General features: G+C 41.8%; 1 protein-coding gene across 5 annotated transcripts in view; it reads left to right on the top strand.

Annotated features, from left to right (window-relative positions):
- The window catches only part of ANO1 (anoctamin 1), a 141,824-nt gene that overhangs the window by 66,320 nt on the left and 61,493 nt on the right, over positions 1 to 14,011 (top strand). For all 5 annotated transcript variants that reach the window (XM_083749855.1, XM_083749858.1, XM_083749856.1 and 2 more), the window contains exons 4-6: positions 9,168 to 9,266; positions 11,369 to 11,520; positions 13,840 to 13,894. In XM_083749855.1, the coding sequence (XP_083605981.1) occupies positions 9,168 to 9,266; positions 11,369 to 11,520; positions 13,840 to 13,894 (306 nt within the window). The remainder of the gene's footprint in view (positions 1 to 9,167; positions 9,267 to 11,368; positions 11,521 to 13,839; positions 13,895 to 14,011) is intronic.

Raw genomic sequence — 14,011 nt, 5'->3', positions numbered from 1 at the left:
CTGATGGGAGGGGCAGTGCCACACACCTGGCCTTGCGTCAGCTGTGTAGCTGTGCTTACTGGGAGAGGGGAGAGGCAGCAGTGAGGTCAGTGTGGTGCAGCTATGGTGGTGGGAGAACCCATCATGGCTCTGCCATTCTGCTCACACTTGGAGTCCAACAACATCCAGAGTGCCACAGGTTCCCCATCCATGCTATAGGTGTAGAAAGCCAGATTTCCAGAGCCGTACCTTATTGAGCACTGGGCCTTGGGCATATTCCGATGACAGGCGTACAAGCATGTGGAGTGGGAAACAAAAGAGATGCAGCTTTCCCTTCTACTGAGACACCTTTGGGAAGACACGATAGCATTTCCTACTACTGGGGCTGGGCTTGGGGTATCACTTTTCAGTGCTCCCCCATGATAAAAAGGAAAATCTCTGCAAATAGAAACAATCAAGTCCAGCCTTTCACCCGCAGTGCTACTTTTTGATTCGTAAGATTGGGTTTGTTTGTCCCCACCCCCCAAAAAAGTGTTTAAAAATATCAACCATAGTGGAGCTATGGCATATATGCCACATTTATTCTGAGGTGGCATGTCTGTGTGTATAAATGCAAGCAGACTTTGCTGTATTGTATTAAATACTGCTGATAATACATGAACTGGGAAAGCGAACTATTCTTATCGGCAGAATGAAAATTCCCTGTTATTTCTTATTATGCAGATTCTCTCCCCCCCCCCCCCCCAGCTGTATTAAAGACTATAGTCTAGTGATAAAAATGTGAATATTTCCAGGGCTCAAACTAGACAGGCTAAAAATACTAAACCTCATCCTGACAAAATAACTGTTAGTATAGGATTATTTGCAATCCTGTTCTTACTTACCTGGGAGTAAGACTAGCACACACTCCTGTTTACTCTGCATCCAGCGTGCTCCCACTGCTGGTTTGGGAAATGGTATAGACATGTCACGAAATGCTGCATTTTGAAGTGCTTTCCCCCAAACCACCTAATTTCTGAATTGAGAAAAAGAACGATCTTGCTTTGTTTTAAAGTGGTAATGTGTTGACAGGCCGAGTCTCATTGCACTCAGTGGGGCTTGCTTTTGAATAGACATGCAAAAGATTGTACAGAGTAAACTTTAAAGGTCTATACCCATGCCTCTAAGGGAAGGTGCTTGAGCCAGAGAAACAGTCTACACAAACAGTGGACATGGCTATGAGCTTTAAAACATTACAACTGTATGATAATAAGAACCTACGTTTCACCTTACATGTGAACAGCATAGTGTCAGGAATTTGTATGGTAGAGGAGACAGATAGGTGGAAGATATCGTTTCAGTTATGGGGCATGGTTCCAAGGCAGAGAGAGTTTCCCACGGAAGTATATTTTGACCTTGTCAGCACTATCTCCCACAAGGACGTGTCCCTTTCTGCTAGTGGCCTCTTAGAAGGGTAGTCGTGCAAGGGTGAAGATGAGCAACAGAAAAGCAAAATAAATTTAACAAGAATCTTATTTACTGAAGTAAAGAGAAAGGCCTGTGGTTTTGTACAAAGATCCCGTGCTCTCTAATCCCAGCAGAGTCCTTTGTAGACACCCACACTTCTGTAAGCAGATCTCTGCAGATCTGGGAATATTCTTACTTAATCTTGCCAGGTCTGTTTCCTTTCCCTCAGGACCCCAGCTGTACTTTGAGAACTGTAGACCTTGCCCTCCAGTAGATTTTTTTCTAACCTTACATAAACCTTTTTCATTTAATCAGAACAAGGGTCCATTCACATGAGTACATACAGGGGTGTGTATTAGCAGAAAGTCTGAAGTATTGCAAAATGTTTGTGTGATTTCTTCACCACACTTTCCAACTCACATCTCATAACCCACACTACTGGTGGCTGTGGGAACTCAGTATATATTGGTAAAGTTGTCCATCCTTTCACGTAGGCCCTATGCCTTTAGGAGCTGCATTACAGGCAGAAATCCCAACAGATGCAATGACAGGGAAAGCTGGATCTGCTGTCTTTTGTTCAGCATTTGATGACCACTTCAGCATGTTTTAAACTCTGCACCATTTTCCTCAGCCCATATACCAAGGTTTAATAATGTGACCTAGCAAAAAAAAAAAAGGGTGAATGAATAAGATGAACCCCATTAAATTGACTATCTAGCATGCCAATGATTTAACCCTCCTATATGGGAAACTGAGTAGAGTTTTATACACCAGTGCTCAAAATCCCCATTTTCATAGGATTATTACAATGCCTTTATTAGATCTAGAAGATATTAGTTATAATTAAAAATAATTTTTCTTTTAAAAGTGTTTTAAGAAACTGATGATGATAGCAGATCCAGAGCAAGTCTTTTGTTCCCATCTGAAGAACTGACCAAAAAAAACCCCCTTTAAATTAACAGACAGACCCAAAGCAACTTAGAATCATGTCTCAAATTCCACCAAGTTTGGAACATGACAATCACCCCAGTTCCTTCCACATCAATCTGATGCCTTTGTCACAGGGCAGAGAGGGAGAGAGGGCTCTGAATAAATCTCCCCCACCCCACCAACAAGTGCTATAAAAAGAATTCTGACATTAAAATGTCCTGCAGTGTTACCTTTGCACAGATAAGGGTGCACAGAATGGGGTGGGGTAGGGTGGGATCCTGTGCCGTTTTAGTTTCACAGATCACATACATGCAAAAAAGCATTTGCGCACAGAAATAGTTCCACTGGACTTAAAACTGAAGCCTGAAGCAAGAAAATTTGCATTTAGGATTTCATGCTCAAGCTTTCTTCCACATAAGGTCTGAAGCAGTATTTAAAAGATCCACATATTTCTCTGTCTAACGGCTATAGGAATTCCAACTCTACGTCAAAAAGAAGTATTGATACTGCTATTTTAACCTCCATTTGTTCAAGGGAACCTTTTAGCAAAAGTTCCAAATTAAATGCTGGGATCCAAGATGCAATTACGCTGTGATTAAAGAGGAGTGGTACAGTATAGCTCCTTTCACCTGCTTAGCCAAAGCAAAGTGTTCTATTAAAAGAGTGCCTATCTCAAATAATAATTGTGGCATGAGTGAACTAATGCCAGCATGATTAACAGAGAGAATCCCAGACATACTAATTTCAAAGGCAGAGGCTCAATTTCAATTGGCTGCTGAAGTCAGTTTCCTTCAGACTCCACATTAAAGGTTGCCAGAGTCAACATGGAACCAGAACTCTTTTGTGTACAATAGTTCATAGAACAGAAAATCCGAGCAGTTCATATTTTCTCTCTCTCTCTCTCATTTTCATGCTGTATTAAAGGTACAGGAATATTATCATAAATTGAGTCCAACACATCAGCTGAAGAGGAAAGTGGAATATGCACTTGTGTGTGCATTTACAGGACTGAGGAGCTGTGTTTGAACTTCAGTGCCTGAATCTAAACCAGGGCAGAGGAACCATTTTCCACATGAGAACTGCATTCCTTCACAGGCAACCTTCTGAGGGGCTGGAGGCACAAGTGGGTGGGGCAATGGATTTGACACTTCCCTTTGTTCAGTAAGCTGCATGCAAAAGGACACCCACACATCTCTCCAAACTTTGTCCAGACAAGCAAGAAGCATTGTTGTTGTTCAGGGACACATTCCAGGCAAAAGAGCTTGAGGAAAGTCTGAAGCAAGGGCAGTGAGGGAGTGTGGCCTAGTGACAGTTCCACGGACCAGGATAGAGAAGTTTGGAAGGCTGCTTTCAGCCCCTGGGCCTGAGGTTGCTAACCCCTCCTCAGATTGTGAAAACAGCAAACAATCAACTTTCTCTTCAAATCTATCTGAGAACAAGTGGTAGGAGCTAGGGCAGTTTAGTGATATCCTGTCCTCAGTCCTCCTGATCTTCCACACTATGAACTACTTCTACAAATGTGCTTGTACTGCTTTGTACAGATGAACAGGACAATCCAACCCACCTAACTCCCCTTACACTAGGCTGGCAGAGAGGTGGGATGGAATGAGTGGAAGCGTCTCTCCATCCACCTCTCCCAGCTAAGCTGCCAACACCCTGGAAGCATCACTTGGGTAACGCCAACCTCCCTCTTCTGCCTGCCAGGCAAGTGGGAGTGCCATGGGAAAGATGTTCACCAGCAGAAGGACCCATAACCAGTCTCAGGGCCATTGAGCAACAGCATATGGTCCAATTTGAGCCTGTTTACTATGTCACCTGCAAGCAATCTTACTGCCTCTTTTGACCTGGCAGTGGAGCACTGCCAGCATAGTGGGTAGGTTTGGATTGCACCCTAAGGCACTATTTTTGGTTATTAGTCTTGCAATTTTTTGTTTTAAGTTACACATCTAAAATACAATAAAATTGAAGCAATTCTTGCTAGCATTTTACAATAATTTCTTTGATATTGGCAATATTGGCAAGTAATTGTATAGGTTAATATCAGCATTATGCTTTTCATTTCCAGAAAGCAATAAACAGAAGCTAGTTCTGTAAAAAAAAGTCTTAGATTTAACTCTATGAATTTAGCAGTTAGCTTAGACATTACAGTGGTACCTCGGGTTAAGTACTTAATTCATTCCGAAGGTATGTTCTTAACCTGAAACTGTTCTTAACCTGAAGCACCACTTTAGCTAATGGGGCCTCCCGCTGCCGCCGCGCCGCCAGAGCATGATTTCTGTTCTCATCCTGAAGCAAAGTTCTTAACCCAAGGTACTATTTCTGTCTGTAACCTGTAGCGAAACCTGTAGCATTCTGTCTGTAACCTGTAGCGTATGTAACCCGAGGTACCACTGTAGTTTAGACATACCAGACCATTCTTTTTTGGAGAGTGAAACAGGTTTAGACTGCCATGAATAATCTTGTAATTAGTGACTGATGTACTGTCTACCAAACACAAGGTAGAAAAATGATTAGTTGAATCTAAAGCAGATAACAACTTATCATTCAATGGTGTGTTTTACTGTTTGAAGTCAAATATGTCTGGATTGATGGACATTTTCACCCACACAGAGAAAGTTGGTGAAGGTTGAATGACATTTTCAGTATTTAACTTAATCAGACTTTAGGAGTCATATGTCTAATTTAAATGTTGGAGATGCCATTCAGCCATGGTCAATTCAGTTACACAGTATAAGGTCTTTTAATATTACTTACTCAAGTTAACAAACCCCAGTGTTCCAGTTACTGTACATCCAAATCATCAAGTTATGGTTTGCCCTTGATTTGAATGCAATTTCCAGTTTTGGTTTGGGTGCCATGAACAAGCCATAGTTTGCCAGTCTGGATGCAACAGCAAACTGTGTCTTGAACTAAATTAGAAATAACTACTGTAAGTGAACTGGAGCGTGGAGGAGTAGGGGAGAGAGCATGCAGTCTGTAATCTGGTATTACAAAGTTAGCAGCACATTCTAATAAAATTTGTTTCCATAAAGACTATCATATTTGCTGTGCCCAAAATTTCTCCTGTGTTCCCCCTCGCCCACCAGTGCCCATAAGTTGATGGGGAAAGAAATGGCATTTGAAAATGATCAGAGGGGAGATAAAATCTCAGTAATGAATGATGTTTAGGGCTCTCCTTTTTTTGCACTTACCTTACTTTTAAGTGGCTGAGGGATGCTTGTGAGTGTCCCTTAGCTTCTACAAATCATCTTACCAGTGGTCTGCACTCTGCAGCCTTCCCAAGTGTCCACAGTTTAACCAAAACCCAGGAGAAGACTTCATAAGATAACATCTCCATGGGGCTTTTTCATACCAGGAAGTGTGGGCAGCTAGGAATGCTGCGGGGGTGTATGCTGGATTGGTGAGTGGTGGAGCTCAAACACCACCCTTGGCCACCTTACAATGGAAGAGGTAAGCTCAAAACCCCACAGCCAAAAAATAAATAATGAAACTACTTTTGAAGAGGAATAAATTGGGAGGAGGTGCTGAACCTTAGTGGTGCTGAACCTTCCACTGAAAATAAATGAGGCCAATAATGATATAGGCAGACTAAATAAATTTTATATATACAGTCTGTGTGTGTGTGTGTGTGTGTGTGTGTGTGTGTGTGTACACACACACACAGTTTGATATAAACAAATCTAAAGATGATATTAAAGGTTTGTTTGATACACAATTATTCTCTTTAATCCCCAGAGTATAACTATGATACTTGTCTGGATATGGTTGTGCAGTTTTGCTGAAAGAGGCACATTAACATGTTCCTGGACAGACAGTATTCTTCACTTCAATTTATCATTTTTACCAAATACAGTGTTTACAGTAATAGTAGTATTTCTAGGCAGAAGATTTCCATGCATTCTGACTGGCAGCAGAATTCTATGCATGTCTACTCTGAAGTAGGTCACACTGACTTTGAGGGAACTTTACTCCCAGCCAAGTGGGTATATTCTCCAGAGGTTATGGGACTCCAACTCCCATTAGCACCATTTGGCCTTGTCGAGTAGTCAGAGATGATGTAAATTGTTGTTCAACAACATCTGGAGGACCACAGGATTGCAGCCTAAGCTTGTGATTCTATATCCATTTACTTGAGAGTAAGTCCTGCTATAAGGGACGCAGGTGGCGCTGTGGGTTAAAGCCTCAGCACCTAGGACTTGCCGATCAAAAGGTTGGCGGTTCGAATCCCTGCGGCGGGGTGCGCTCCCGCTGCTCGGTCCCAGCGCCTGCCAACCTAGCAGTTCGAAAGCACCTCCGGATGCAAGTAGATAAATAGGGACCGCTTACCAGCGGGAAGGTAAACGGCGTTTCCGTGTGCGGCTCTGGCTCGCCAGAGCAGCGATGTCACGCTGGCCACGTGACCCGGAAGTGTCTCCGGACAGCGCTGGCCCCTGGCCTCTTGAGTGAGATGGGCGCACAACCCCAGAGTCTGTCAAGACTGGCCCGTACGGGCAGGGGTACCTTTACCTTTACCTAAGTCCTGCTATGCTCAATGGGGCTTACTTCTGAGTAGACACATATGGTGATTGTGCTGCAGCTGCACATATCGCTATCCATCCACATATAATATCAAAAATAAGCAAGTGTTTGAAGATAAGAGAGAGATCAGTTCTAGAAATAGGGCAAAATGGATGCTTGCAGTCATTTGATTGGCTGTCATTGAGAGTTCCCTGAAGCCTTACTGCTGACTTTAATATTGGTTAAAAGTAAAAGCTTGTTTCAAGGAAGGCATATATTAAGTTGATTAAATTCTGCTCTGTGAAGTAAGCTAATACATGTTTTTGAAGCTTTGCCATATTGGAGATTGGCAGCTATTTATGTCCCTTGAGTAATGTATTTCTAGTAAGCAGGTGCACAGTACGGCAGGATGAAAACAGGCTTTTGTGCCTGTGCAAACTAGTACAGCAGCAACAGCAGTGAAACAAAAGGCTGGGAGGAGATGCTCTTTGCCTCTGAGCTGGTATTCACAAACTGGTTGTAGATTACTTACTAGACTGGAAACAATTTTAAAACTAAAATTCAAATCTGTAGTATTGCCTATTCCAACAGCTCCTTAATGCAAGCAAAACTAACATTGCAGAGGAGCAGACTTTTAAACACCCAGATTTATGCTAGGCAATCAATCAGACATTAAAGCGATCATCCTATAGGCAAGACCAGGAATAGATGGCACTATAAAGAGAAAACACATTTCTGTTTATCAGCTATTCAGTGAATTGGACTGCTGTGAAGTAAATGAGTAATGAATTTTAATCCAGTGTTTTTAGTGCATTGCCACTTTCCATTTCAATCTTTACCTAGTAGATATAGCAAGGATTTCTTCTTCCTTTTTTTAGTGGGACTCTTGTGTCTGCAACAAGTGTGGAAGAAACAGAAACTCAGTAGAAAATGCTTTTCTTGGTAGATACAGTGATGCAGGAAATGTGTTCATTGATAATTCTTTGCTTCGGAACACTGGATAGAACACAGTAGTTTAAATGTATATGCTACCTTATTAGCCCCTTAAATATATATAATTATTCTAAAATAAAATTCAACAAAACCTAAACTTTAGATATATATATTTTTAAAAGCATCATTGTAAACCTCAGACTTATGGAGAAAGGCTTGAAATTCCTCTTACAGAAAACTGATAAAAGTAGGGGGAGGAACTCTGTATACATCCATTCTTCAAATTGCTTTTTGTACAGAGCTGTCCTTTGAAGTTTTCTGCAATGTTCTTGACATCGTTTGTCAATTATGTGGACTAACTTGCATGAAAGCTTCTGTTGTTTATTTGCTGATGAGACAAATACGTTGGTCACGCCAGGAAACGTAATATATGTGCAGATTCAAATGTTGCTGTTTAAAAACAGGTATCATTGCTCCTTCCTCTTGAGACTAATTACATTCAGAGATTGCCAGCAGCAGACCTTGAATCAAGCACTGCTACCTTAAACATGTCAGCTGCACTGATGTGATCTGCTTTGCACAGCAGGCAGCACCTGGCAGTGTCGTTGAGCCTTTCAGCATCTACACTCGCTACAGGAGGAACTGTGCTGGGTGCAGAACAAGCCTTTAAAAAGAGAAAATGTGAAATAATGGTTAGTCTTGGCTCAACAGCTGTTCTAAAGATTCATCCCAAGCCCTGTGTTGGTTCTTGTCCAAAGGGGATAGGAACATTGGGAGCCTTATACTGAGCCTTGTTCTGATTCAGACCATCAGTCTGTCCAACACTGTGTTGACTACACTGACTGACAGCAGCTCTCTGGGAGATGCCAGGAATTGAACCTGTGACCTTCTGCATTCCACCAGGTGCTCTACAACTTCCCCCAAGATACAAAGGAGCTTTCCCAAAATCACATAGCTGATGTGTTTCCTCTCTTGGCCACTATAGTTTTAGAACCCTTCTGCCCTTGTAAAGAAAACTTTAGCCACTGTGGAAACTGAACCAATTCCACTTCCTTTACAAAATGTCCTTATTATTTAATCTTAAATCTGGGCTGTTTAATATCAGTGCTATGTTCACAAACTATTTTTATGGGATATTGCCTGATCCTTTAAATGATTGTTCACTTGTTTATGTCTTACGTGAATCAGAGTTATCTCTCTCGCATCCCTCCGTTGTTTTCTGCGAAATGTAGTCATTAGTTTCATCCACGTGTCAAATAAACTAGCTTTTGGGAAATAGCTCATGGGGGGGCGGGTTCCAGGCCTGTGTGAAATTGAGCAGATTTGTGTTTTAGGTTATTTGATAAAAAGTTTTCCCTTTCTCTCCTTCCAAATGTTTTTAGACAAAAATACATGGGCTTGGATTTGTAAAAATACATGCACCTTGGAATGTTTTGTGCCGGGAAGCAGAATTTATGAAACTGAAGATGCCCACAAAAAAGGTTAGTTTAAATATTATTTTATAGTAGGAAACATAAAACAGTTACTTATGGTTTAGTGTGGTTATTTTCCAAATGTTGATTAATATACATGTCCTTATGAACAATTTTTGTCTTTAAATACAAGAAGTGGAGAAATTAGCTTTCTACTTAATATAATTTGCTATACAATTTATAATGCAATGCTGTGAGCTGTGAGTATGAATGCATATTCTGTGCACAGTGACATAACAATGTGTGGTTTGAGATGCACGTGGGGAAATTGCTACCATTTTGCAGTTTGTTTATTAACATTTATATCCATTTCCCCATGAGTCGCACCCAAGCAGCTTGCCCAGGTGTGCATTTCATTCGGCTGCACCTTAGTCTATTGCTAACATCCACCCATTCTAGAGCTGACCTCCCACACTCAGTCAAGAGACTGCTTATTATGTTTTCCTTGACTGCCTCACAACACTAATGAGGCCACCACAGCCTTTTACGGGCAGACTGATAACCAAGTACAGTATGCCAGGTTCCATGGCATGTCCAAACAACCTGAGGACCAACAAGGGAATATTCTCTTCATCAAGGAACAGCCCTCTGCACATACTTGAGGCATTTTGTTTAAGAAAAGAAAAGAAACAAACAAAAAATACCCTTCTCCCAAGAAAAGAAACAGTCTGCATGATCAGGTAAACCAAAATAGGGTTAGCAACCCTAACATGAACAGCACACATCTGCTCTGCAAACCTAAAATGGTTGTGCATCCTTTTAGATGCCATTGCTTCTCCTCAGGTAGGGCAACTTATAGAGAAATTGTTCTCTGTTAGACACAACTGCATGGATCCCAACAGGAGTGAAGTTCTAAATATCCTCTGAGGGGAAGCCTTGTAACAAGTCACAAGGTGAATGACATTTCTTCTCCATCAGTGATAGAGGTCTTGCTGCAGCAGTATAATTGAATCCCATGTCTTCTTGTCTATGACAAGGCCACCCTTGCTCCCTATGCTGTGGGACATTGCAGCTGCAACACATGGGTGATATAAAAGACCCAGGGAAAGAGTTCCTTTCTCTGCGTATGATCTCCCAACGCTCTGATGTGAAAGGGCAAATACAAATAAGTTGGGTTCTGTGTCCTTCACTCCAGTGCTGCCTGTCACCACCAGCAACATCACAACAAGGTCGTGGTTCCATATATAGATTTATGTGTGTGAAGAGTCCCATGTCTATGCCCAACATTTGGCGAGCATGAAAGGATTGGTTGGACCTAGTCCTGCCTTCCCAATGAATCTTTGAATTGTCATTATGAAAGTGACAGCACATTGTCACCGGATGACAGGAGGATGTGATGAATGTGAAGCTTCTGAGGGAAGTATCTGTACCTGTTCAGGGTGCAAAACTGAGAAATGGATCAATATTTAATGACATGCTAAGTGCAGAAAGCAGACTCTGCAGGGAAATGTCTCTAATGGAACAGGAGACAGCCTGAGAGTACATAGTAATTTATTGCAAGTAAAACTAAAATTAAACTTTGGGATTTCAGTTTTAGATTAGGAGCTGATCCATTCCCATTTATCATGCGACTTGTTTTAATTATGTTTCTAAATTTTACAATAGCCTGCCATTATACTGAAGAAAGTTAAATTATGGAGGTGTAGGGTTGAAAGGGATCAGATCTTGTCCAACTGCATAGAAGTAGGATTGTTCTTTTCCCAAAATAGATGGGAGCATCATGATCCAAAGCAGGAAGTAGTATTATACCGTAACTAAAGCTATGCTAAAAAGGGGGATGGGAGATAAAGAAAATTCTGCAATCTGTATAAATTGTTCTAATTTCCTTAATCCTTTATTTGGGATCATTTATTGTATATTATTATTGTTTTAAACATTAACAGGGTTCAATTCAGAGTTCCCCAGAGCAGAACTTCACTTACTAGATTCTCCCACTGGCAGAGAGCATTCAAAGGGTGTACTTATCACCTATTTCCAATTTTCATTGCCCCTTGTACTGTACAGATTTTTATTTTTATTTTCTTTTGAAGAATGTTCTGTTCTGGAAGCCTTGGTATCCTTTGTCAATGACTTGAAATAAATAATGGATTGCTTGTTTGTTTGGTCCTCAGGTATATCAAATTCATCAACCTCATGGCCTATTGAAAAAAATCAATTCCGTAATTCAAAAAATAACGGAGCCCATCCAACCTAAAGTGGCAGAACACAAACATCAGACAGTGAAACGCCTCTCCTACCCCTTCTCCAGGGAGAAACAACACTTGTAAGTCAAAGTTCGTCATCTTTAATGTCATTTTCAGCAAACTCGGCCTCTGGGAATGCAACTTGAAGATAAATCATGACAATATTAATAGAAATACATAGGCCAGTGTTTAGATGCAACTAGCACTAAGATGATCATTTTTTCCAAATAAACAAGATTTCGTACGACTCGAAGAAGAGCCTTGTCTTAGTCAGCTTCCCTAAGAAAGTCCTAAACAAAGAAATATTTGTGCCTCTTCGAAGTTAGCAACATCAGTAGAGAAAGACAGCTCATATAGCTATAATTGTTCTCATCTGAAAGCTAAAAACAATTGGGTTATGCCACTTGCATGCCAAAGTGGCACAAACAATAGAGTGGCCATCCTGTGTTTCAGTCTTCATGTTTGCCGGGAGCAAAGTATAATCAAGGGGAGAGAAAAAACAGTCTGTTAAATGCTCAGTGTTTGCCCGAAGCAGGCATGAGAGGGAATGAGTAGGGGCAGTAATTCAGCTAACAAGTCCTGTCAGCGCAAGGATTTCTACTTGCACAATGGGAGTTTGACTCCTCACATACCTTGCACTCCCCCTCCAAATCTGTTGGGGAACCCCAGAACAGATTTAGGAGATGCAAGAGACAGGAAAGGGGGAGAATGTTCTGCTGTGAAAGCAACAATCTTTGTCCTGACATGACCCCAGGTCTCTCGTGTCCTTTAAGGTTCCCCATTGGTACCACCCACTGTGGCAAATAAAACAGCATACTTCAGTGACTTGGGCTAATCAGCACACTCCAGGGCTAAAAATCAGCTTTCAATGTGATCAAAACTTTAAAAAACTATCATGCACAGTCCACAGATGAAGGGCTTCTTTGGTTGCCAGTGGTAACGCAGGGAACCAAGAAGTAATGCTTAGGAATCTTAACTGTATGACCAGAAGCTGCAGATGACCAGCTTTCCACATTGTTGAGTGGTGGTCGACATAGTTCTTTCCCCCTGCAACTATCACATGCTAAGTGGCTGTATGGTTTTGTTTCAAATGTAGGTTAAGCAGGAGATAAGAGAGAAGCTTTTGCTGTCTTAGGGACCCCATCCTCATAGCTGGGTAACTGTAAAAGTACAGTGGTACCTCTGGTTACCAACTCAATTCGTTCCGGAGGTCCATTCTTAAGCTGAAACCGTTCTTATCTGAGGCGTGCTTTCGCTAGTGGGGTCTCCCACTGCGTGCACGCCTCTGGCACGTGATTTCCGTTTGCATTCTGGGGCAAAGTTCGCAACCAGGAGCAGCTACTTCCAGGGTAGCGGAGTTCGTAAGCCAAAGCGTTCGTAACCCAAAAGTATCACTGTATAAGAAATGTGTGTCCTTGGTATCTCTGTGTGACAGTTAGTGCGGATTTTAGCTATCATTATAGGATAAATAGTGATTCTTTGCAGAGTAACGAATGTGCCTTTTGTTTTGTAGAGACACACTTGTACTGTACCCATTGTGTACTTACTGCACCATTTATTTTGTGTGAAAGAGGGAGAGAGGGGGAAAAAGAGATTTGCAGATAGAAGTAAGGTAAAGGTAAAGGTACCCCTGCCCGTACGGGCCAGTCTTGACAGACTCTGGGGTTGTGCGCCCATCTCACTTAAGAGGCCAGGGGCCAGCGCTGTCCGGAGACACTTCCGGGTCACGTCGCCAGCGTGGCATCGCTGCTCTGACGAGCCAGAGCCGCACACGGAAACGCTGTTTACCTTCCCGCTGGTAAGCGGTCCCTACTTATCTACTTGCACCCGGAGGTGCTTTCGAACTGCTAGCTTGGCAGGCGCTGGGACCGAGCAGCGGGAACGCACCCCGCCGCAGGGATTCGAACCGCCGACCTTTCGATCGGCAAGTCCTAGGCACTGAGGTTTTAACCCACAGCGCCACCTGCGTCCCGCAGATAGAAGTACCATATATGAAATCACCAGACAGCTACTTTAATATTGCAAGAGCAGCAACAGGTGCTACACATTGTCTAGGAAACAGAGTTTATTATTCTTCCCATCAGAGTGCACATTCAGTTTGGCTACAGAATATTTGGGGGCTTCTGAGATTTCTAGAGAGGGATGGCTGCTGTCTAAAGATCTGGAACTGGAAGCAAAAAAGCACTGCATTGGAGATATTTATTATTCCAACACATTTAAGATGCTACTGGTCCTTTTTCAGGGAAATTCAGAGAAATAAAGAATCAACGTTAAGATGTGCCATCTCTTCTTTTGATATAACCCTTTGAAAGACACACAAAGCCAGAAAATAAAGTTGACTTGTTTGAAATCCATATTATACATTTAATCACTCCCCCCCCTTTTCAATGTTTTGACAGATTTGACCTCTCTGACAGAGATTCCTTTTTTGACAGCAAGACCAGAAGTACCATTGTAAGTATTACAATATAATACTTATGTTATAATACTTACATTATAAAAAATATTGTATTCCCAGTTTACAAAGCAACCCTAACTATTTCTACTCAGAAAAAGTCCAATATGGCTTGA

The sequence above is a fragment of the Podarcis gaigeae genome (genome assembly GCF_964106915.1).
Source record: "Podarcis gaigeae genome assembly, chromosome: 1".
NCBI lineage: Eukaryota > Metazoa > Chordata > Lepidosauria > Squamata > Lacertidae > Podarcis > Podarcis gaigeae.
This window is presented reverse-complemented; position numbering and strand designations above follow the sequence as displayed.